We start from the raw sequence: 24,769 nt of genomic DNA, 5'->3' as shown, positions 1-24,769 counted from the left end.
ATGTTTCTACTCAAGTCCATTGAGATAAATCCTGGTACATAAGATGATAGCATTGTATATACATGAGGACTTGTTAATTCTGTTGAAAAAAAACTTGTAATGCATATCTGTTCAAATACGAATCTCACCTTCCTTTCCTTCAAACTGAATCTCAACGATCTGTGGTTGATTGCCCTCGTGGGTCTGTGTGATGAGGATTTGGAAGAACTGCGCGGTTACCACGAACCCATCGAACACCTGCGGCTCCTTGGTGCCTGGCTGTACGTCTGTGAACTCCTTGACGGGGACGAAGCTGTCGGGTTCGCCGGTGGGGGACGAGAGGAGAGTGAACTCTTTGATGTCATGATCTGTGTCCCCGATGTTGGTGATGCTGACCTTGTCCATGGTGTAATCAGTGCCCATGTCAAACGTGATGTAATGGTTCCTATGAGAACAATCCATCGAGTCAATTAACTGAATATGATGACGAAAATCAAAAGCGGGCTGGTAGTCAGTAATCGGTTTAACTGCTGAAAAAACGCATAGTATATATATTTTTGCAATGTAGAGTACCATCATATTTCGATTTCTTTCCACAGTCGTACAGATTAACAGCAGGGCAAGGCAATGCCCCACCTATTGTGGAGATGCATTCATTCATCCTGTGCAAAAATAGAGGTTGTCCGTAAAATGATGTTGAGATTCGAATAAACAACGTAGCCACACCCTTCAACCCCTTCTGGGCTCCAGAACGTTTTCGGGTCTCCATCCAGGGCTTTCTCTGGGCCGGATTTCCCCTTATCTTTCTCCGAGGGTTTGCCGGATGCGTCAGCGACCGTGTCAGGGTCACCTGGCAGCCATTCCAGCTCAGCAACTACAGGGTAAACAAACAACGTATGGTATGTAAGAACTTTCAACCTTTATTGTGAAATCAGCTTTGCAGTCATTGAAACTGAATTGCGTTGATTTTACACATTGCATTCTTAAAACACTGTAATCAAAATATTATCAGCATGCTAACAACAATGTTTAAAATGGCTTAGCATTATACATGTATAAGACAACGTAATAACGCAATAACAACGTACAGACGGAGTTTTGCGGGCATCACATGGACGATATATAGTGTTCTTTGGATAAATGTTCTTTGGATAAAGGAGTGTCTTTTGTGTCTGTTTGAGTTGCCAATAGGTGGTTTATAATTAAGTCTCACACAGTGACGGAGGTTGTAGAATGTCGTAAGATAATATCTCCATTCCAGCATAACACTGATCAAATCTAGAACATCATATCTTTAAGTAGACTCATCATGATCTACTGTCTGGTCTACATTTACTGTCACAAATAGAAACAGAATGTGAATCTAGAACATGTTCTTGATGTTGTTGGCCACCAAGGGGAGCAGCTCGTCAGTTTTTGTCCGTAAATCCGGTAATATAAACTGTCATGTTACATATCTGAGTAGACCAAATTCCCCAAGCCACTAGGTTCTGCTAGCCATGTGTGTTTATGCACATTACCAGACATAATTACGAGCTGAACCTGACATGCATCGGTGACCGTACTAATGTTAACGCAGCCTTACCAGTCTCAACAACTTCCACAAACTCATCAACCGCCACGCCAATCTTCTCTTCCAGAGTAGACAGATCCTCGGGAGCCTCTCCTGTAAGTGGAATCGGGGATGAATTATAGTCTCATAGAACCCAAAAGCGCCAGGCACATATACACGGAGTCTTTTAAAGTAACATGACATGACATACCCGTACATAGTGCAAAAGTTACTTAAGATACATTTCATAAACGGTCAGACATTTCCAGATTGCGTCCACTATCTATCCAGTTGCTATTGTTTTGTGCATCTTATTACCTGGATGTCTAAACTTCATCGAAGTGCTCTGCGGGTTGCGAGCACTGCCCTATAACGATTGGATGTACAAATGATTCTATAACAGACGACACGGTGCACCAAGTAAAATGATAAGTAACCTACCTTTCACCCCATTGAAGTCAACGGCAATCAGATGAGGTTCTGACCCCTCGGAGGTCTGTGTGATCAGGATTCGGTAGTACCTTGCGGATGTCACAAAGTCGCCGAACGTTTGGGGTTCGTCGGTGCCGCCTTCGACGTCGTACGTGGCGACATCAACCCAGTCGTCCTCAGCTCCGGTGGTGGAGATCTGGAACGTGAAGGACGTGATGTCGTGCTCGGTGTCCCCGGTGTTGGTGAGCTTTATCTCCCTCATCAGGTAGTTGGTCGCGAGATCAAATGTTATGTACCATTCGTTGAAGTTCCTAACGAGTTAGAAGCACATGGTGAGACTGCATTGCTGAAGGTGCATCGTATTACCTGGTAATATTAGTAAGATATCCTGGGTGGAACAACCTTTACCATCCTCCTCATCCACACCACAATCACAATAATTATCAATGTCTGTCTATGGCCTAGGCAGGGCGGAACAACATTAATGAAATATCGTAGTTAAACTAGCTGTCCATCTTAACGACAATTACTGTCTCTAAGCAATTGAACAAATGTTCACTTTTGATACCTTAGATTAAGGTTGAATGTAATTTTGATTATGGGGAAGCTGTAGGAAGCGTATCTTACTTTTCGGTTTCACCAGGCATCCAGTATGTAGTCTTGTCGCCGTCGAGAACTTTCCCCGGCTCAAACCCAGGTACGACAGAGCCTGACACGTCGGTCACGCTGTCTTCTGTCACCTCAATCCACTCAGATTTTGATACTAATACACGACGAAAACTGAGTCATATCTTCTGAAGTGCAGGAGTCTGTTTCTAAGGTATGTCACATTTAGCCTGAGTGTTATCCTGTTTCAGTTCCAGGCTCTACCTTATGAAGGTAGAGCATTGAACTAAAAAGGATAACACTCAGGCTATGTCACATTGACGCCACTGGAAAGATTAACTGTGATGATGTTAAGCTGTTTTCTCTTTTCTACATTACAGTATTCAATTTAAAAGATTGAATTTAGAATATATAGCAATTATATCACTGTTTCTAACCATCTTGCAAAAGACTGCTAGTATATATTGAGGACTGTGAAGTTATCAGCATCAGAAATGTCAAGACAAGACAATCGCGGTCACGATTGCACGTGTTCTTTTGCAACAAGCACCTTTTTGTTACAGTTCGCATGTATGTCATGTTATACTGACAGCTGACATACCTTCCTCCACGACTTCCACCAACGTGCTGACATCAGGCGCTTCTGGTTTCTCTTCTGACTCGCCTTCCTCCACCAGCTCCGTCAAATCTCCTAAATGCATGCAGATAATCTTAGTATAGTAAAGAATGTACAAGTCGTCCACTTGTGCCGGGGCAAAACAGCGGTGTTCAATGCAGACTTTCTTGATAGGCGATTGCGATTCTTCCCAGGCATCGCTACAAAGTCCCCTATGATGACATTGAATATTGTCATGGGTTTGAGAATTATCTGCAGTACTTTAAAGTGATTCAGAGATGGGAGGAGACCTACCCTCTGTGCCTTCGAACTGGATGTTGACCACCCGTGGAGCTGTGCCCGTTACCGTCTCAGTGACGACAATACGCCAGAATCGACCGGACCCAATAAAGCCTCCAAACGTCTGCGGTTCGCTCGTTCCTTTTTCTACAGTGTTGACTATTGTTACCTGAAAGTAAAACGAAACATAAAATAGAATATACAGAATACGTTGCACACGATTAAACGCATCACATTTACGCTGCGCTGAAACAAGCGATATAAGTGAAAGACAAAAGCCTTCTTGAATGTGTAATGTTCATCTGAAGTTCAGAACGGTTGCCTCAGCTCAGGCAGTAAAGATCAGTAAAGGTCGTAGATAATCGTCCCAGAAATGTCTGTGTTTCTTACCTCTTCCCAGGTGTCGTCCTCGCCGGTTTCTGAGCTCTGCAGTACAAATGTCGTGACGTCATGTTTCTTGTCCCCAGCATTGGTGAAGGTGATGTGATCCAAGGTCTGCACTTCGCCGAGATCGAACACTACAAACCATTGGTTGTAGTTGTCGTCGAAGCCGTCAGGCTGCCATGCCGTGTCGGGATCGTCGTCTAACAGATTATCAGGCGCGAAGACCTTACCGTCCTCTTCGTAAGGCGTTCCTGATGCGCCGGCTACTTCGGCTGTGAGTACAGTGGTCTCTGTTACCTCCGTGACTGGAATGAAATACAACAAACAGCAGGTGTTCAGGTGCCGATATTGATTAGCTCAGCGTATGTTACTACTGACAGGTCTAGGGAAGGGCCAAGCAAAACGAAACGAGCAGCTTGAGTCAAAAGGACAGAAATGAAAAGAGGGACAAGAGCCCCAGAACCCTTCTATCTTTGTATGTCCAAAATGTGGCCGGGACAGCCACGCTGGGAAGCTCCAAAGTCATACAATACGCTGCCAACAGCCGTGATACCAGGGTGCTACCATCATCTACCGAGATGGAAAGACGCTACTACTACTAACACTACTGCTATATTACTACTAGGCAAAGTAGTAGTATGGACATTGAACTTGCAAAAAAAGATTGACAGCACTGTCTAAAAAGTGGTGGAGCCTACCTTCCGCTGCCAGCTGTGCTACTTCGTTAATGTCAAATCCCAGTTTGAGATCCTCGAGCTGAGAGATGTCGACTCCTCCCTCCACTTGTCCTGATGTAGAGTAAAGAACAGAATAAATTTTAATATACGAACCCATCATAAACCAGAGATTCAATTTCCGTTTCAGAATACTATGCAACATAGAATTCTCCCAGTTCATGACTGATCTGTACTGTCGGACATTAGAGCTAATATATACGAACCCATCATAAACCAGAGATTCATGACGCCAATATTTGTACCAACATTCTGTCGAATAGTGATGGACTGATGCTGACGAAAGCACTAATGAAATAACAGCGTTCTGAATGTTTCCCCCAAGGGCGTCTTAAAAGTACCCTTGCGCTGAGAGTTTGAAAATCGCATTTACCCTCTGCGCCTTGGAATGTGAGATCCACTAGATAAGGCTGGGAGCCTCCGTACGTGGCCGTGATCATGAATCGCCAGAAACGGCCTGTTCCAAGGAATCCACCGAACTCCTGAGGCTCCCTGTAAAACAAAAGAGCGTGTCCTTTACTTACTTCGTGCAAAATTATGGAATACTACGTGTATTACAACATATTGCTACGTTTCCTTCATGCTTAAGTGGATCTATTTACGATATACCACACGTGAATATCTACAAAGTCAAGCGATACAGATGCAGTGATTCATATGTGTCTTCAACATATCGACGCGTGGAGACATGCTATCATCAAGAACAACTCCATATCTATCATTTTAACAAGGTTTCTTAAAATCTACGATTTCAATTATGTTACGTTAGTCTATTATATTACGTTAGTCTATTTTCCATCACCATATAATCATAAGTGGAGGTTGATCTTACTTTGTTCCCGCCTTCAGGCCATCTACGCCCAGAACTATCTTCCATGTGTCCTCCTCACCAGTGGCGGAAAACTGAAACAAAAGTTCGATATTGCACATAGATTCCCTCAACACGTGGATGATATGAAATCTTAGAATTATTTCATTTTCACTGTCACGATTTCTCCTCTTGCCAAAGATTTGGAAAATATATAGTTTGAGGACTTGTCTTTTCACGTCTATCTGACGATATTACATAGCTCCTCACAGTAATTACAAATATGTATTTGATGTTGTGGGATATCCCTGTAGTTCAACTGGTAGTAGACTCACATTTGAGACACCCGGTTCACTCCTGAAAGGTATCTCGGTTGGGGCTACACCCGTCTTTCGGAAGGGACGTATAGTGGGAGTCTCGAGCGCGTTAAAAGGGAAAGACTAACAACCCCTCCCTATAAATATATACCGGTACCCTGTTACAGAAACAGCAAGGAAACTTGCTGAACGATGTGCCCATATATAGGCACTACAAGGTGACCAACATCATTCGAAGCTGTAGCTTATTTCTTACCGCCAGCGTGAAGGCCTTTATATCATGCTGCGTGTCTCCAAAGTTGGTGACAGCGATCTTGTTCATGGTGTAGTCCGTACTCATGTCGAAGACGATGAACCACTCGTTGTAGTTTTCAGGCAGACCCTCGGGGTTCCAGTAGGTGTCTGGGTTCCCGTCCAGAACGGACGTGACTTCGAACCCGGCGGCAGTCGTACCTGAGGACTCGGACGTCCACTCCACGCTTGCAGTCAACCAGGTCGTTTTGGAGACTGCAGGAAGAAGGCATTTCAAACAACGATTAGAGAATTGTAGCAGTTATCATTCTGATGTACAACTAACGTCCTCTATCTGTAGATGTGACAACTGCCTTGCAACCTGATATCACACCTCTTGTTTTTTCTTGTTCATTTCTAATTATCCCCCAATTTGTATTGTAGTTTTATTACTGTTCTATTTACCCTCATTATTGTATCATTTAGATGTTAAGCTTTTACTATGTCTTTTTAGTTGTATTGTATATTTGTTGAGGAGCCGGCCCTGTAGAGAAACCAGGTTTCTGTTGCCGGCTCCTCACAGATTGTTTTAATCTGTGAAGCCGAATAAGTAAAAAGAAATAACAGTCCAGTTTACACATTTTTTTAATTCGCAATCCTGACACAGGAAACTCACCAATGTAAATCTTTAATTATTGACAATTCATTTTATTGCAATGATCACCACTCTGCTCCAAATCAACGTTGTAATATTTCACAACTACATACATATCTTACTGGTCTCTAAAATGTTTAAAGCTTATGTAAAATACACAACATAATCACCGGCAGAATACACACACCGAGGAAGGATGATTAGAAATAAGGTATTTACTTGAAGTGATCGACTGCACGACTTGGCTGACAGTGTATCCTCCCACGATAGGTGTGTTTAGATTCGTGGCGTCCACCCCTTCCGGTAGGGGTTCTGGAAGAAAAAGAAAATTGCGTCATTCCAGTATATTTCTATTCCTCTGTATTACCTCCTACAAACCATTGATTTCGTCTGAATTTTGCAAATTAAAGCTACGTGTCAACGTTGTCATAACATATCGTATTCGTCTGAGCATATCTACGGTGTTTGGAAAATGACTAAAAGACTTTGCAAATAGCAGAGAATTGAAATTCAAAGTCTAAGCGTTCCAACCGTCCACTCCGCTGAAGGACACATCGACAAGATAAGGGCTGTAGCCTCCGTAGGTGGATGTGATCATGATCCGCCATTGCTGGCTCGTTGCTAGGAAACCGCCGAACACCTGAGGCGCGTTCGTTCCTCCCTGCACTTCCCCCACGGACAGGACCACTATCCACGTCTTCCCGTCGTTACTCGGGTTCACCTGCAGTACAACAAAATGCATCAATGCACAAAATCTAATCTCAAAGCATACTTTACTTTAAAGCATGCTTAAAGATTGCGTATAAATATGTTTGTTTATTCACACGGAACAACACCTGCAGATGTATTCTTTGATCGACTGACTGAGGTCCTATGCTAATCCACGGTCTGCTCCGAGACTCTGAATGTTGATAAGAGCTCACACAAGATAATAGAATACGTATGGCACATATCTACAACATAAATGAATTAATCTATTAGTTACCTTTATTGTACATTCATGCCTCGAAGGGTTAGGTACAGGTTGCATGACTTAGCAAACATATAACAAACATCTACCGGAAAGTATTGACAAAAATGCACGAGTTAAACATACATAGCAGACAAAAGTGTTGAACTATACAAACCGACTGGAGTCAACTTATTTTAGAAGAGACATCAATGAACACAAACACAGTCGTTAATGACAGGCTCAATGTCGATACGTACAGTTTGAAGTACAAAAAGTTTGAAGTTTGGCCCAATGTCACCTACTGACCTTGTTTGCTGAACAAGTTATATTCTCTACCCTCCACTTACACATGTTAACATGTAAACTTTGGCAAAAAGAAGAAAATAGTCCTTGAGGGCCCTTGAATCCTTACCGCTAATGTGAAAGACTTGATGTCGTGATCGGTGTCTCCAAAGTTGGTGACGGCGAAGCTGCTCATTGTGTACTCCGTTCCAAAGTCAAACACGATGAACCATTCGTTCGAAAACCTTCAGAGGACAGAAGATATATTGGCACCAATTACTTAACGACTGATTCAAATACATTATTGCTTATCCCTGGAAAACATATTGATGATTGAAATTCATGTTGTATTAGGTAAAAATAGGTAAAAAGCAACTCTACCATCACAAATACCTTAAGTCCAGTCACCGACTTTACACCCCATTTCCAGGCGGATTGTTTTCCACGAGAGGCTGTCACCGCTCAGCAACAGAAGATTTGACAGATCGATTTACAGATCGATAAAAACGACTTTTTGCACGTTTTGTGTGTTTTGTTGTCTTTTACATCTTGCATCATATTCCAATTATCAAATTAAGGATCATACGAATTCAATTTTGGTCGCTGTACGGTCGCATAGTGATCTCTGTCTAATGGAAAGTGGGCCTAACGCTATCTAACATGTATCGTGACACATACCTGTCCATGTCGGACACCTCCCAGTATGTCTCCGGGTTACCGTCCAACACAACCGTCGCCTCGTGGCCTGCAGCAGCCTTTCCTGAGGAGTCCGACGCCCACTCCACGCTCTTCGTCAGCCACACAGACTTACGGACTGGTGGAGAGAGTTTCAAGTTTAAGCTACATTTAAACTATAAACGACAACGTGCTATTATCAAAGCAGAGGATTCAATGAGGGGTAGAAGTGGACGCCTCACAGCTACAGGTGGATTCTTTAGTCTGCCTCCCTTCACGTCTATCACAGAACGGAAGGATTCAATCCCTTTAAATCAACGATAGCCTGATGCGTTGTGTGGCAGAGGTAAAGGTAGGAGGGCAGACTCAAAATACAACTCCTAGCACCCTCCCTCGACCGAAGCATCTGCTTTATCCATAGGCTATCAATATCTTCCATTCAATTATATTTTGTCTTAATCTTATTCAAGCAAAAAAATCCCAGATACAATAATGGTAATAGCATTAAACACCATACCCTGTCAACATATACAATGGTAGCTACACATTAGGCGAATACACAATGATTTAATCACAAGCGTACCTATCTTAACCAGCTCCATCACAAGTCCTATATCCACGCCAAGACCAACATTGAGTTCTTCCTCCTCTTGCGTTTCTTCTCCTTCTGTCTCCTCTCCCTCCTCCTTCTCTGTTACCTCTAACTCATCCATGTCGATATCTTCGGAAAGTTCTCCTATTGTGACAAAATTATATCACACTTGTAGACAACAGTATTATACATTATATTCTAAAAAACGCATTCCCAATTGGATGACTAGTTTGTAGACAGTGGTACTTATATGTAAATGTTGATCGGCCTTAAATGAATCTATTGTCCACTAGTCATCAGCACACAGTATCATAACGTTGTGGTCAACACCGATAAGCGCGTATTTCGATGAAACAATGGCCCGATTATGCACGCGCTTTTTAGTTGATTAAGAAAACGCGGGCCTATATCGACCAGAAAACAAACACGAGTCATGCACGTCACCTGGTTTCCCTTCGACCTCCAGCCCTGCCACCCAGGGCTCCTCGCCCTCCGACGTCGATGTGATGAGGAACCGCCAGACCTGCCCCGTGGCGAGGAAGCCTCCGAATTCTCTGGCTTCGTTGCTGCCAGTTGGAAGGCCAGAGACAGATGCAACAGTGAACCAGTCATCTGTAGTGCCAGTCGTCGATACCTATGGAGTTAGCAAATGGTAATTCTCTTCAACATTTGTATTTATACCAAAGATCTTTAGATATTTTCCCAGGCCATGTGTACCCAACGTTATCAATTGTAGCATTAGATTACCTTTATATAATACGACAGTTCCTTGTCAAATGATGCACCTTACCTTACACCTTAGTTCCTCCCGTGCCTTTGAGCCACATCGGGCCGTCCTTTTGTCAAATGAAGGGTATCATCATAATTCATGCATCAGGGCAGTTGTCACATAGACAGGTCACCATGGCCATCGCTTTATAACGGCCATATGTAATGTAATCTTTACCTCTAGCCAGACACCACAAGCAAATTATCTACCTGCAGCTCGAAAGATGTGATGTCGTGTTTGGTATCTCCGAAACTGCTGACTCGCATCTTGTCCAACGTGTAGGCCTGTTCGAACTTGATGACGATGTACCACGCGTTGAAATTCTTCTCAGTTCCTGTATCAAAGGGATACAAACATTCACATGAAAGCTCATCTGTGTTTGTAGAGTACATATTGTAAAGGATACAAACATAATCTCTTGAAACGTGACTTGCATCTACATCAAATCATTCAATGTGTTGGAGCCGGAGCTTTTTTTCTCCCATCACTTGAAATTTCATCAGTGAAATACCGGTTGATGACAGTGTGAGTGTTTTGCCTCTGGTAGCTGTCCCACTGCGTTATGAAATAGAAACACGACTTCGGATGTAATGTACATGCAAATGTTTTCAGATGGATAGAAACTGCGGCATTTAAAATATCCGGTCATCTTGCTGGCATAACTCGGATGTTGTTCATACCTGTGCATCTCCAGTAGGTGTTCACACTTCCGTCAAACACCATGCTGGCGTCATACGTCACGCCGTCTTCTTCGTACGCCTCGCCAGAAGAGTCAAGAACCCACTCGGAACTCCCCACCATCCAGCTAAACTCGGCCACTGCAATTTAACAAAAACAAAACATTCATCGCTTAATTCACAACAGCGCGACAGAGTTACAAAAGGTACGACGTAACCCATCTATAACCATTACCATCTATAACCCCGTACGAGGATTCGCGACTAGCCCAGGCACAGAATGTATCCCGATTCGTCGAATCTTAGTATAAATGATCCGAATCCACCTCCTGAGGTATATGGACGGGGTCTATAAGATGACAAGGGCCACACGTTTGTGCTGTGCCCTCCGTGATGACTTCTCGATTCTCTTAACCATGTATAATATACTGGTATTAAAAGTAAAATCATTTGTGTAAATTCTCTTTACCTTCCTCTCCAACCGCTAGAAGACTGCTGATATCGACCCCCGTCAGTTGTTCTACGTCTTCTTCCTCAGTAGCCCCGCCTGGAGAACAATAAAGGTAGGGTTGTTTTGTCAATCAGCAGGCTTTGGTGAAACAGGGCAAAGACATAGTAGCATGCTGATGTACGCAACGATTAGGAATTAGAATGTCTTTCGTGTCAACTGTATCACGTACTGACGGTAACTTTGACCGCATCTATATGAATAATGCATGTACAATAAAGACATGGATGCAATCGTGATACTCTTTTACAATATTGGCACACGCACATTTTGTTGTAGTTACTGTAGTAATTCAAAATAGCTTTTTTTCCTGCCGGCTTTGATACAGTAACATTAAACAAGAAACATATATTGTACCAATCTGTTTACTTACCCTTCACACCAAGGAAGTCCAGTGCAACGATGTACGGTTGAAACCCGCTGTATGTCGCAGTGACACGTATCTTCCAATACTGGCCGATGCCTAGGAAACCTTTGTACTCCTGGGGCTCCCTGGACCCTCCGGTCACACCGTCCACGGACAGCACTGTGTTCCAGGTGTAAGGCGCGGGGGCAAGCGATACCAGCAGGGAGAAAGCCTAGCGAGGGAGAGACGGTTGGTACAATGTCAACTTGTAATTCTAACATCACAAAGAGACGAGAAGAAGCCGAACCTATGAATTAGTGTAGTTTTAGAACCATTGTTTTAGATTAGTTAGAAATCCTGTCTCTAATTATATGAACATCGCCATGTATTCTGTACCTATATGCCTGTACTTAGCCCATGCTTGGGCATGAATGTACAATAAAGGTTATTATCGTTATTAATGTGTGATTAGCAAGTGTGGCATGCCGGCAATGTACCCATTGATTGCATGCCAAGAGATCATCATTTATATTGCTGCGTAAGCACCGTCATGTCTACAACTAAGTTCTCCGCACCGTCATACCATTACTTACACTAAGTCTTAATGTTCACCACACATGCCTTAACAAAGTTTACACAATAACATTTTGGATGTCCTATTAGCTAGCTGGTGTAGTGCAATCTACGAGATGGATGGACATCAATAGCTTTGCTGAGGAAGGAGTGCTACTGGATAAGAATATAAAAAACAGTTGATTGACCAACCTTAACATCATGGTCAGTGTCCCCAAAGTTGGTGATGCGGAACTCGCTGATAGTGTAGACAGCCCCCATGTCGAAAACGATGAACCAGTCGTTGTAGAACTGGTCCAGACCGACGGCTGACCAGTAGGTGTCGGGGTCACTGTCCAGGGTCGCCCCGGCGTCGAACACGACCCCGTCCCTCTCCTCTGCCTCGCCTGAAGATTCCACAGCCCAGGACGTCTGCCCGACCAGCCAGGTAGCAGATGATACTAAAAAAAAGAAGCAACAATTTTCGATAAATTGATTTCTGCTAGCCTTGCCTCCGTTGAAGTTGATGTTGTAACAAGAACGGTTTTATGTTCAAATGAAGACCTGGAGTACGGTAGAATGGTATACTACAAAAATGTTCAGCAGTACGGAGCTATCGTTGTACCTTCGTTGACGATGTCTACCACACCGCCGATGTTGAAACCCGCATCCGTCTCCAGGCTAAATTCATTAATGTCAACGCCGTCTGGGAGGCCGCCTGTAGAGTGAAAGAAGTCAAATTTATGTGTCAACACATTCTTATTGTGCTCCATTCATCCATTTCATCAGCAATGCACCTTATCATGTACATAAAAGCAACCATTAGACTCAGTTAGAAGACTTAGGGTGATGGTCGAGACAAATGTAATTGACCTCTAAAGTGCGTCTTCTTCCAGCTGTCGATTATACATCATAAAGACATTCAACATGCAACATTCTCTTGACATGATAGGAAAGTTGATGCTCATAGTCAGTCTGAATGCTTTGATGACTGCTCTAGTATGAAATTTAATTTTCTCACAACAGTCTTCGCAATTTACACATGTCAATAACTACAAACCACGTAACGTTGCCTTGATGATATATTCACTATATGCGTATCGTCATCGTCTCGGACATTTTACCTTCAACTCCGAAGAAGTCGAACGCTACGAGGTACGGCTGGAAGCCGCCGTACGTCGCGCTGATCGTCAGGCGCCAGAACTGTCCTGATCCGATGAACCCGGCGTATTCCTAGTTAAAGGAAGAGCAGAACATGTCATGGCATACACATATCTTAATTGACCATCGCCGTGGGCTTTTTGATGGCTCCGAAATGTCACCCGCTGTATCTTGAGCAATCTAGCAATCATGTATCACCCACCACATCAAGTTATCGGTGTAATGCTTCGGTCCCATTTCAAATCCGGGGCCCGACCGGGCAGCTTGTGGTAACGAAAAATGGTTTAAAAGACAACAAAAGACACAAAACTTTAAAAAAAATTACTCCTAACCATGTATTGTGTATTTTCCTGATGTGCGTCTTTTATTTTTCGTTTTAGCAAACAGCCCGGCCCGGGCCCGCATTAGAAATAGGACCGTAGCATAAGATGGGAATGCAAGGGAAACTATAACAGAATGCGAAGAATTGATGTTACCACCTTCTCCATCGATTCAAGACTGATTCCCATTGTACACAATCTGCTTCTAACCATCCAATAGATTCGAAAATTCTATTGTGAAGCGGTGCATTTGCCCTACCTGTTCTTTCTTGGTTCCTCCCTCCACACCATCCACGCTTAACACAGCAGTCCACTCGTACTCAGCACTGGTCGAAACCATCAGGGTGAAAGCCTGAAATGGTGTGTGTAACGTTATATCAACACGTAGGAAACCCTAGGCACTCGCTCCGATATTGCGCTTTATTCAACGTGATGATTCGTCCAAGGTAATGGACACAACATGTGAAGATTAGACTAGATTTCGGTCCTTGACCTTGCATACACCACATTTTGAGTTCTACACACAAACCTTGATGTCGTGTTCGGTGTCGCCGAAGTTGACAATGCGAATCTTGTCCAGAGTGTACACGGTGCCAAAGTCGAAGATGACATACCAGGCGTTAAAATACCTAGACCAAGATACAGGTGTTCAACTTTACATGTAATTCTCGACATAGCGGTATTCAAGGGTTTGAGCAAAAGAATGGTGGGAACGAAGCAAACAACAGAGCAGATTGTGAACATCTATGAAACTTTTCCTTCTGCATAGATCGGGCGATATAAGACTATTAGCACAATAGCGATTCTAGTGACTGCATTGTTACACCCTCTTTTCACAAGAGGCTGCGGCCACTGCGCGACTAAGATTTTACAGATCGCTCAACGAATTTCATAGAAAAAGATCTTTCGTTGAGCGATCTGTAAAATTTTTGTTTTATAATTCTTGTGTATTTGTTGTCATTCAGATCATACTTTTACATCTTCCGTCTTATCATAAAATCAAGGGTTACACAAATACGCTTTTGGGCGCTCGGTGATCGCCGTCCAGCTAGCGGAAAGGGAATCATTTCGGTTTAACCACAAAATATAAACCAACAGATTAGACTGTTAAGACGACAGGTCACAGAGTATAATAAATCGACAGATACATCAAGACGACTATTGGATAACGGGTATTGCTATGTTTATATTAAATGATAAATGATCTACCTGTCGAGTCCTTCAGCATTCCAATAAGTGTCCAAACTCCCGTCCAGTATGTTAGCGACCTCGAACCCTGCGGACGCCTCTCCGGAGAACTCCACGGCCCATTCCGCCTTGGCCTCAATCCAGATTGCTATAAACAAACAAACAAACAAACAAATGAAAAATGAGAAAGCAAACAAAACATACAACAGTTTGCAAGAAACATTTTTTTCCCATTTCATTTCAATAACAAAACCTGGATATTAAAAGCTAGTACATGTACAACACAACATACAGTGACATGTCGGAGTATGAAATAAGGCGGAGTATCATACATGAGTTACACGTGTGACAAAAGTTTTCGTATTTGGTAGTTTATACATTTGTTGTTTACTATATAAAGACTTTCATTTTTAAACATCCTAATGAGTGTATTATTGTCATATTTAGTAATACCGTTGTACCAAGTTTTGGAAATAAAATATTTAGATATGCTGAATAAAGGATTTATGGCTTTATATGTGACATAAAGAAACATCAAGGTAGTCTCAAACTTTCAACTTCCAAGCTCATGCTCGGCCCATTGTGAAAGATAGGTTCATCTTTATGTGATGTGCATTTAATTCACAAGATTAACTGCCTGATTGGGAGAAGAAAGTTTGATAGCAACTCTTGCCCTTAGAATGGCAGAACTCAAAGTAAACGTGAATAGATTCTAAAACATACTAAAACAGAAAGTCATATTTACTGTTAGATGGCACAGGGACATCGTACTTGTCAACATATATTCATAATCCTAATCAGAATGTTAGCATTAAGTTTGAATATATTTACCGTCTTTCATGAATGCTATGATAGATGCCAGGTTGAATTCGCCTGAAAAAGACAGCAGCAAAATATGGTTTATAATGACAGTTTCCCATTGACTGGGATGGGGAAGGCAAGAGTGGAAAATAGGCAGCTCAATGTAAGGTAGGTAAGGGCTTTTCACTGGTCTATTTTGCAATGTATATCGTCATTAACGCACATAGTTCGACACTACTTTATATGCCTCAAAACGCTGCCCAAGAGGGATTGACAGAAAGTGAGGACATTTAGGCAACATATTCCTTAAGAATAAGATACGCCCCGTTACGAAAGAAAGCTACAAGAAGGACAGCTTGGACAATACAAGATCTGACGTTATACCTGTTTGCATCAGCCGAGGAAACTGCTGTGCACAACACAGTGACTATGTCTTGTATTAGCCATATGACTTATAGCATCTAACCTGGGTGCCGTCCGATTACTACCGGGGCTCCTGCACTCGCTACCATGAAAAAATCAGCGAGTGTAGGATCCCCGTAGTAATAGGATGGCACCCAGGCTACTTAGCATCAGATTCTATAACTGATGTACGTATTCTCATCTCTCCAGTTATCATGAAGGAAGTAAGACCTACCTTCTCCCGCCGCGGCTGCCCCTTTCGCTGCGGACACGCTCAACCGCAGTTCCCCTCCGCACATCTGGGACTCGTCACCCAGGCACGGCGTGTCGCACTCCGCATCGTCGACTTTCTCCATGACGGCAAACTCTGTTGCGTCGCCGCAGTAGCACTCCGAGTAGTACTGAGTACCTGAGGTAAAGCATTAGATAAATCTATCGGCTGACTAAGTACAGGACCTCGCACTAATCTCCATTGTATGATCTATAGATGAACAATAGACAAAGCACACTACCTTAACGTATACATAAGAGCTCACAATTATGAAAATTAGATCATGATTTGCATGATTAAGCATTTAATGATGTCAGTCATGATCACTTAACTATCTACATACCAAATGTCATGACGATTCGCCAACCCCTTTTCTGAATTATTCTACTTCAAACTCTCAAAAAATCTGCATCACTTTTCTGTGCGTTCAGTATGAAAGGAAAACATACCTGAATATTCGTGGTTAAGTTCCCTGCAGTGATCGGCACAGAACGCGTTCGTCATGAGTTCGTCATCTATCAGCTGTCCGTACGGAAGGCGCCTGAAGATGAACAAATCTTTGTAGCAACCGAGCAGTTCGTCATTTCCCTCAGCTTCGGCTTCTCCGGCTTCGGCTTCTCCAGCTTCGTCTTCTTCCGCTTCGGCCTCGGCTTCCTCCGCTCCGGCCTCGGCTTCCTCCGCTTCGGCCTCGGCTTCTCCCGCTTCGGCCTCGGCTTCTCCCGCTTCGGCTTCTCCCGCTTCGGCCTCAGCTCCTCCCCCTTCCGCCTCGGCACCCCCGCCACCTCCTCCCGCTGCACCCCCTGCAGCCGCACCACCCCCCGCTGCTCCACCTGAATAGGAGGTTTGCACGCAAAAAGGAACGTCACAAGGTACACATAATGTAAGTATCAACAGTTGGCGCCGCTACCATGTTGGTAGAGATTTTGGAAGCAAGTCATGTTAAAATAGAGGGGGGTTTACAGTATAGAACGTCATTTTGACGTCACATGCGTCTTTAACCAAGTGATACAACTTAGCAGGCGCTCAATTGTTCACCTGAACATCCATTAAGACACTGTATGTAACGTGTATGTATCTATGTCAACATCAAAGTGCCTGTCAGTGGCATTGGTTCGTTCGTCCCTTTGTTCGACCCTTGTAGTCCCTAGTTGCACATGGGGTAGCACGTTTCCTTGCCGTTTTTTTATTATCTTTATATATAGAGAGAGTATATTTCTTTCAGCGAGGGGTTCCTAGCCATTTCCTTTGACGTGCTCGAGACAACTGCGCGGATATATGGGACTCCCATCTTATGTCCCTTCCAAAAGACGAGTGCAGCCCCAACCGAGATGCCCTTCCCAGAATTTGAACCGGTGCCTTCCAGTTACCAACTAATTGAACCCAGGCGCTCAACTGTGAGGCTTCTTTTTTTAGCTGCAGGGACATCCTGTCAGGGGCATGATGACTCGCTATTGTCATGCACCATTTCTGTTGCTTCGGGGACAGTAGATCACATCAATGTTTCCATCAATGATGAATCCTACATGGAGGAACTACAATAGCATGGATCGATGAAGCCACCACAAGTAATGCGTCTCATTGGAAAGTGTGTAGCCGTGGATCACGGTGTTACAGACTAGACTCAGGGTACCATACCTGCGGCAGCTCCTCCTGACGATGAGGATGAGGATGATGAGGATGAAGATGATGAGGATGAGGATGATGACGATGAAGACGAAAATGATGACGACGATGATGATGATGATGATGAAAAGGATGAATGACTGGACGACGAGAAACTCGCTGTTGAAACAGACGAAACCATGATGTCAGTATACGTTTGTCAACTTCCGCCAATATAGTGAAAGGCATTGATTAAAATACCCTCCCTCATTATGCCTTTTGCACGTCAAGTTATGTCATAATAAAAAATGAAAAGGCAATTAAACATGTATCTTTTACATACCTAAACTTTTTAAACAGACTTAAACAAATCAAAGCAAAAGAGCACGAAAGTGATGTTTTACCTTGCCCATGCTTTTGGTGGTCGTGTAGGGCGTCCTTGCTGCCACCCACAAGCTTAGTTTGCTGAAATTAACAAGAGGAATCAAGGGAAAGTATGTACTAGATCAGTCTTTGACGATGTCTGGATCCTTTTTTTGCTTTCCCAATTTTACAAGTACAAGGTGGGGCCATGATTTGTTACCTTTTATTCGTAAGTTTTACATTGAGTACAGGTAGTACATGAGTACAGGACACTGTAATTTTGTCGATTTTACCGATCGCTATATTGTCTTCCTTGTAAAGAATCTAGCGTTCAACAGAGTTGGAAACTGATAAGTATTTGAGACTCACTCTTTTCTGTGCTGTGTATTTCAGTGCTGCAGCTTCATCTCGTGCTTCCTTCAAATCCAAGCTCTCTTTCTTCACCTTGTACTAAAACACACGTAAATCGCACGTAAAGCGTGAACAAATGAATGGAAAACAGCAATGCAAAAATGTTGATATTAATTATGCACAGGTTAATGTAACGTCACCTGTACATGTGGTGTTACAATAAGAATGACATTATGTCTAGGCTATGATAAGAATATTCAAATTCCCCTTGTATGTTGAAGAATTGTCGTCGGAAATCAAGATGTAGATAAGTGTTAAGACTTACAATAGACCTGCTGTCACCCACTTGCACCAGAAAGTGCAAGATGCACACCAACAGCAAGGCGGCGCTTCTGTATGCCATTCTGACTGCGCCTCTGAAAAAGACACAATGAATTCAATGTCTACTTTAAAACTATGACTACTTTTGAAGATCAACAGTACCACGCACAGCCTGGAAATCTTGGTATTGGCATCTTTATTAGATCTTATCAAGATCAATCTAGAATCAGCTTCATTTTGAACACTCCTGTTTTGTATAGGTTGTTGTCCTCCACATTTTTAACATCATGCATCAAGTTGTTTCAGTTCCGTTTTAATGGGAAACATGTGGTAACGTCAGAAATCCCGCACTGCCCAGGTGTTACAATCAAGGCGCGCTTGTGTCATACAGAAATGATGCCGTTTTGCCAGGGGCGCAGATAAGGCAGTCAACCACACAAAGATTGACAAGAGCCACAGATATGAATCTTTACATGCGTGCGACTACGTACAACACGGGTCCAACCACACAGACGTTGTTAACAAGAGCCACAGATATGAATTTCTACTTGCGTGCAGCTACGTACAACTTGGGTCCATTCTATGTATGAACATAATATAGTAGACCATGAAACTGCGCTAAATACACGCTGTTGAGCCATATGTACAGACAAACTGTTGCAGAAGTTGTTTAAGTACGAGCAACAATGGCTACTTCTAATGCGAGGGAAGCAAATTGTGACCTAACAGAACTTATCTCAACTACAGTATAAGAAAAGTAATTGAAATACTCGATACTTAACTTGGAAGAACTCCATTGACATTTAAATAAACGGAAGGAAAAGAGTATCAAGTGTTGTGGGTACTGTACTTGCTTTTCTTTTGCATCTAGATGATGAAGATATCAAATGATAAGCTCAACAATACGTAATGGTACAAGAACAACCAAGTCAGACAAACTTTTACATTTAACAATGGCCGCCGATATAAGAGTCTCTGTAATGAGGACAAACACAATATTCGTTGCATGCACTTATATTATTATCATAGTATCATCTAACAGCTAGTTCTTTGGTTTTGTTTTAAATGGTATTTGCTTCACAACCATAGGCACTTTCCTTTCACGCATTCAAATCTAGACAAACTGACGATTATGACATGTGTGTGTTAATGGGGGAGGGGGGTAATGAACTCAGTAACTAATCGTTACCTTAAATGACACTGCCTTCTTGTTGTTAGTTCACAATGGTACAGTTCAGCTGACGGATTTTCATGATGCATTTAAGGGTCAACGAACATTGAGGTGAAAATGTGTGAAGTGAAGCTGGAATGCGCGTCTGACTGTGAAATCGTATCAGGTCATCCGGAGACAAACATATGTGCGAAGATTATGGAAACAAGTAACGATGGAGTCTCAAAGGCAACGGCATTATTAACTATTCTAAACATTTGCGACTAGAAAATAGAGTGTTGATAAAGACAAGACGTTGCTGACATTCATTCTATAGTAGCGAGGACTTATAGAATAAGTGATTGAGTTAACGACAAGGGCATTGCCCTACGGCCTCGGTTACATACGCGTCCCTTCACATGAGGATGAGTCTATACTAACATAAATCAAGAACACAGTCGTACTACTCCGCATATTATTCATCTCCCATTCTCACATTCTGAATATATTTTTTCACCTTCTTGGGCCAAACGTGATGATAAAAAGTAAGATTGCACTCAATTAAAATTTACAGAATTGGGGGCACTGTGCATATATATACATACGTGCAATACTACTCAACATCTACTTGTGTTTTGTACCCATCTTGTCTGCTAGAAACATTTCACACTCTGAGTAACATCGAAGCAGCCATGGTCACGTTGGGAAGAATGTAAAAAAACGTTACTGACTCAATTGAGTTGGAAAATGTATCTGGGAGCTTTCAGGTCAGTAGCCTTTGTGGATGAAGAGAAAAGATATCACATTACCACATTTAAGGTCAACAACGGATAAAAAACCGTTAAATTATTTTTAACAGTAAAGCACAAACCTGTGCCACGAAGAGTGAAACAATGCGGCATCGATATGCTATTACAAGTTGGTCGTTAACAGGCTATCACTATACGGCGATTGCTTAGCGACCTAATTTGGATTTGTGTGGCCCTTGACTCCATAATTGGAATATGATGCTTAATTAAAAAGTATGATAAACGTCCAAAAAACCGTTTTATTTGTGAAATTCGTTAAGCAATCTGTCAAATCTGTAGTCGCTAAGTGGCGTTAAAAGATTCTGTAGTGCTAGTTTTGCTTTTTTGTCCAAGGTTGGGAATATTTTAAGTCCAGCTCATTGGGTCTTTACTTCTGACCGAAAAAGAGGACGGGATGGAAAATATTCAATGAAAACCAAACATCGATCTGGTAACGTTACGTACGATGTGAAGAAATGTGCAAGGGTCAAATACCTTTGATTGGGGGATAGATAAATTAAATCAAGAAGACAGCGCTGGAGAAATCGGTCAGAACCAATCGTGTGTAAGGGACCAGTTTTTCTTGATTTGGTGACAATAGGCTTAAGAACACTGGAGCACCGCAGGGTCGAGCATTGAAATCTTAGCGACAACGCCCGAGGCAAACTGACCGACGTTTTAACTCTTCATTGAGCAACCCAGGCGTTCAAAGTTCTGCTGGGTGCTCCATTCCAAGAGAGATTTACCTCTTCATACAGCGTCAACATCACTCCTAGTTGCGTTTTTCCAATATATCTATTAGCCTGGTTCCCTTCGGTGATTGTAGTCTATGAGCCGTATGATATATATTTTAGGACAGAGGTCAAGGATCAAGAGTTAGTAAGTGGGTTATTGGAGAGGTTGCCAGGTTGTTACATATCACATTTAATCCCTCCACTCCCAACTCATTTTCTGATTCCTAAATGCTTTGATTTTTCTTCTTTTTCAAACTGAGTGCTTTATGGTATTAAAAGCGCATTCTCAGCATTGACAGAACGCTGTAATTTGTCCACACGGACGCGCTTGGATCCATTATAAGTTGAAAAAGACACACACACACACACACACCCTAAACCCTCCCCATCTAGCTCAGTTCAGCGACCAGCATGACCAAAGAAAATATTAATTTTCATTAAAAAGCGGTTCCATCATCTGATCAGTTCAGAAAGGTACCGTTAGATGATTTCACATTAGTCATTATTAAGGCTTATATATGCGTGTAAAGAGCGTCGACCCACCGCGGTTTACCCCTTACCCCAAACTTATCACGTCACCTACCTATGATAATGCAACTGTTGGAACCCATACCCCCATATGATTCACTATGCTTCATTGTACACTGTTAGATTATGTTTGATATGTAAGCAAAAGAGCACATTTAGCCCGTGACCTAACAATGTATACCTAGACCACATGCGCTGCTAGTACGTAGGTTGGTAACGTTGGGTAACAAAACAAAACGGAGAGTTTTTGACGTAGCCAACTTCTAATGCATGGTTATCGAAGCTTTTCAGACAGTGTTCTGAATACGTTAGTCTGTCAAGTTTGCATTTCTAGCGGTATTACTGATGTTGCAGCTAGCACATATCCCTAAATACCCCGTTTTCGAAAAATCGCGAATTTAAGTACCCCGCGAATTTATGTTACCCAACGTTACATAATGCATTCGAAAAACGACACAGAGCCGTCTATATTTGACATTATCTTTTGTACCTACATTGAATGAAAGTTATTTACCTGGTTATCAGTGTGTCCTCCTTGCTACTTACTTAGTAGTTATCAGTTTCTACATATGTAGATCACAATAGGCTCTTAGAGTTGCTGCGTTTGCCACATTTTATCAATTAAGTGCAAACATGTCCATACTGTTGAAATCCTACAATGTTGCTGAACAATAGAGATGTGCTCTTTATTCTTTCGAATTCATATGCTAATCACATTATCAACGTTGATTGTGAAGTCGATAAAGATGCGATATTCTTATCGATTAGATAATGGATTTCCAGGTCTGTCTAAAAAAAATCAGTTTGGCTTGCCGATTTTTTCTACACTAAACTTATAGGGAATATTGTAAATGCATTTAAGTTCGCGGTGGTTTTAAGTTCGCGTTTGAAAGAATAGTAGCGCTCGAGCCATAGGTGACCAAAAAGTTCGCGCTGAAAGCTCAATGCGAAAACCGCGAACGTAAAACCATCGCGAACATTTCTGCATTTACAGTATGTCCTATTGTAGTCTTGGAATGTAACTGCAGTGAAATTTCCCCGTGGCGATGACACGAACAATCGTACAAAAAGCTAAGAACGCGTCCTTTGAAAATCATGTATTTACCCACCTTTTTGAGAATATCAATATCTCATCAGACAGAAACCTTACAATACGGCCATCCAAATCCATCAGAGTAATGTCACAATAGGACAGTAAGGTCAACTGACACAACTTTTTTTCAATCGCTTGGCGCTTTTTTTCTGTCATCCTTTATTTGTGCAACTAATGTCACTTAGCATTTTCGCACACTCTTGCAACAGCTTCACTTACAATCCTACCTAGTCGATTTCTAGAGTAACCTAGTACAAAATTACTGCAAACATTATGTGTTTACTAAGTCACATATTGCCTGTGATATCACTGACGAGCATTGTATGTTCATCATCGTTGTTTAGGAAGCGCGTCAACGCTAACGTTCATGTGTAAGGTACTAGTCATTGGACTGGCACCTATGTGAAATGTGGGGAAGAAAGAAACTTTGAAGTTCGACTTGAAACTTGGATTAAATTTTGAAATACATTCTACATTTTTCTAGTAAAGCAGCACAAGAGACATTACAAAGTTGATGATGATGCAAATGTTGAGAGTGCATATTCGCATCTTGCATCGATCTATAGATGACTTAGATGTGTGCGTGTTGCAAGCAAAAAGAGCCAACAAAATGCCGCCATTTTTTCTTGGCGCGTGGCCTTCTGACCTTATGGGTGAAACAGAACAGAAAAAATAACATCTGTCAGAAGAACAAATATTTTATAAGCTTTATACTAAGCTAATGATAGCAACCGACTTCAAGCGCCACACAAAAAGGCACAACCCGCCTCACGAGGCAAACGCGCAAACTCATGATCACGGGAGATGGTGGAAAAGGGAAGATTTGTCCTGAACAATACCATTCAGTTAACCGCCTATTGGGTACACGCCCCCCAGATGTGCACGCATCCATGCTCAGCAAGGGTCAGCTGCGAAATTGACGCTGGTAGCTTCAGATTGTTCGAAAAGGCAGTTTAAGCGCAAAGACCTGTGTCGTATACTCAAAAACATCATCTATCACCCTTTCTACCCCCTGTAAAACCCTTTCGTCACTTTCTGATGTCCCTTTCGTCTTCAAAACGGTAAAGAACTGCTTTAAGGACAATATTTCAAAGGTTAAATCAAAGTTTGAATCGTTGACATTTCTCACTCTACAACTTTTCTTGCCAACGACCTCGCTAACATTGGTGATACGCTTTAGTCCAAAATCGCGGGCTTCTTTGTTTGTTTCGCAGCTGACTTACCTTCCTCCCCCTTCCTCCTGGAAAGTTTCCCTCCTGTGTCACTAGGAACGACTGGAACTAAAGATTAGCCCTCATTCCAACGGACGTGGGAAAACTGGCGGAGAAACGCGCATGCACCCTACTGGTGAAGTCGGGTACGTCTCGTTGCATCCCTGACGCGCGTCCCTATCGCAGATGGGAGATACCACTCCGACAAAATGGCTGGGGAGAGTGGGTAGGTACGCGATAGAATAAATGCAACGCGGCTTTTGTGGTGTTATCATTGTGTTATTTTTTCGAAATCAAAAGGAGGAATTGCTACATTTACATTCTCAAAGTTTATCCAAAGGTGTCCTCTCATCTATGAGCAGATGCACAAAAATAGTGTAACCAAGACCCCTCCCGTAACCTAGCAGTGGAGTGGACTCGTCCTCTCATTTCTCCTTACCTCAACACGTGATGTTCAAACTATCATACAGTTGATCAACAACAATCACTGGCACACTAGAATGACATTGGGTCACATTGCTTTTGTGCCCTGTGCATCC

General features: G+C 42.5%; 2 protein-coding genes across 2 annotated transcripts in view; both read right to left on the bottom strand.

The window, feature by feature from the left end:
- Positions 1 to 9,234, bottom strand: part of LOC136440546 (uncharacterized) — a 32,205-nt gene extending 22,971 nt beyond the window's left edge. The window contains exons 1-17 of the mRNA XM_066436600.1: positions 9,086 to 9,234; positions 8,506 to 8,641; positions 7,958 to 8,072; positions 7,125 to 7,314; positions 6,813 to 6,905; positions 5,964 to 6,214; positions 5,415 to 5,485; positions 4,956 to 5,074; positions 4,547 to 4,636; positions 3,855 to 4,153; positions 3,480 to 3,633; positions 3,171 to 3,260; positions 2,591 to 2,726; positions 1,973 to 2,274; positions 1,565 to 1,645; positions 706 to 853; positions 129 to 424 (exon numbers count right to left, since the gene is read on the bottom strand). Of these exons, the coding sequence (XP_066292697.1) occupies positions 129 to 424; positions 706 to 853; positions 1,565 to 1,645; positions 1,973 to 2,274; positions 2,591 to 2,726; positions 3,171 to 3,260; positions 3,480 to 3,633; positions 3,855 to 4,153; positions 4,547 to 4,636; positions 4,956 to 5,074; positions 5,415 to 5,485; positions 5,964 to 6,214; positions 6,813 to 6,905; positions 7,125 to 7,314; positions 7,958 to 8,072; positions 8,506 to 8,641; positions 9,086 to 9,215 (2,701 nt within the window). The 5' untranslated portion in view covers positions 9,216 to 9,234. The remainder of the gene's footprint in view (positions 1 to 128; positions 425 to 705; positions 854 to 1,564; positions 1,646 to 1,972; positions 2,275 to 2,590; positions 2,727 to 3,170; positions 3,261 to 3,479; positions 3,634 to 3,854; positions 4,154 to 4,546; positions 4,637 to 4,955; positions 5,075 to 5,414; positions 5,486 to 5,963; positions 6,215 to 6,812; positions 6,906 to 7,124; positions 7,315 to 7,957; positions 8,073 to 8,505; positions 8,642 to 9,085) is intronic.
- A 248-nt stretch (positions 9,235 to 9,482) lies between these two features.
- LOC136440545 (uncharacterized) lies at positions 9,483 to 24,420 on the bottom strand. The gene is made up of 19 exons (XM_066436599.1): positions 24,243 to 24,420; positions 18,731 to 18,821; positions 18,424 to 18,504; positions 18,096 to 18,156; positions 17,725 to 17,871; positions 16,539 to 16,919; positions 16,054 to 16,227; positions 15,447 to 15,488; positions 14,637 to 14,763; positions 13,957 to 14,056; positions 13,687 to 13,779; positions 13,071 to 13,179; positions 12,572 to 12,664; positions 12,160 to 12,407; positions 11,422 to 11,626; positions 11,010 to 11,087; positions 10,544 to 10,681; positions 10,073 to 10,197; positions 9,483 to 9,728 (listed from the first exon to the last, which is right to left on the bottom strand). Exons 2-19 carry the CDS (start codon positions 18,806 to 18,808, stop codon positions 9,483 to 9,485), a joined length of 2,526 nt encoding a protein of 841 aa, XP_066292696.1. The 5' UTR covers positions 18,809 to 18,821; positions 24,243 to 24,420.
- Between the last annotated feature and the right edge of the window lie 349 nt (positions 24,421 to 24,769).

Source organism: Branchiostoma lanceolatum, chromosome 8 (genome assembly GCF_035083965.1).
Source record: "Branchiostoma lanceolatum isolate klBraLanc5 chromosome 8, klBraLanc5.hap2, whole genome shotgun sequence".
NCBI classification, from domain to species: Eukaryota; Metazoa; Chordata; class Leptocardii; order Amphioxiformes; family Branchiostomatidae; genus Branchiostoma; species Branchiostoma lanceolatum.
This window is presented reverse-complemented; position numbering and strand designations above follow the sequence as displayed.

Bases quoted from the DNA above. Each gene is read 5' to 3' on its own strand.
- LOC136440545 (XM_066436599.1), bottom strand. From the start codon at position 18,808: ATGGCATACAGAAGCGCCGCCTTGCTGTTGGTGTGCATCTTGCACTTT. The intron at 11,088-11,421 runs GTAAGTAAACAG...ATTGTTCTCCAG, and splicing joins GGACTTCCTTGGTGTGAAGG to GCGGGGCTACTGAGGAAGAA. The intron at 10,682-11,009 runs GTAAAGAGAATT...GTTAAATTGCAG, and splicing joins TCTAGCGGTTGGAGAGGAAG to TGGCCGAGTTTAGCTGGATG.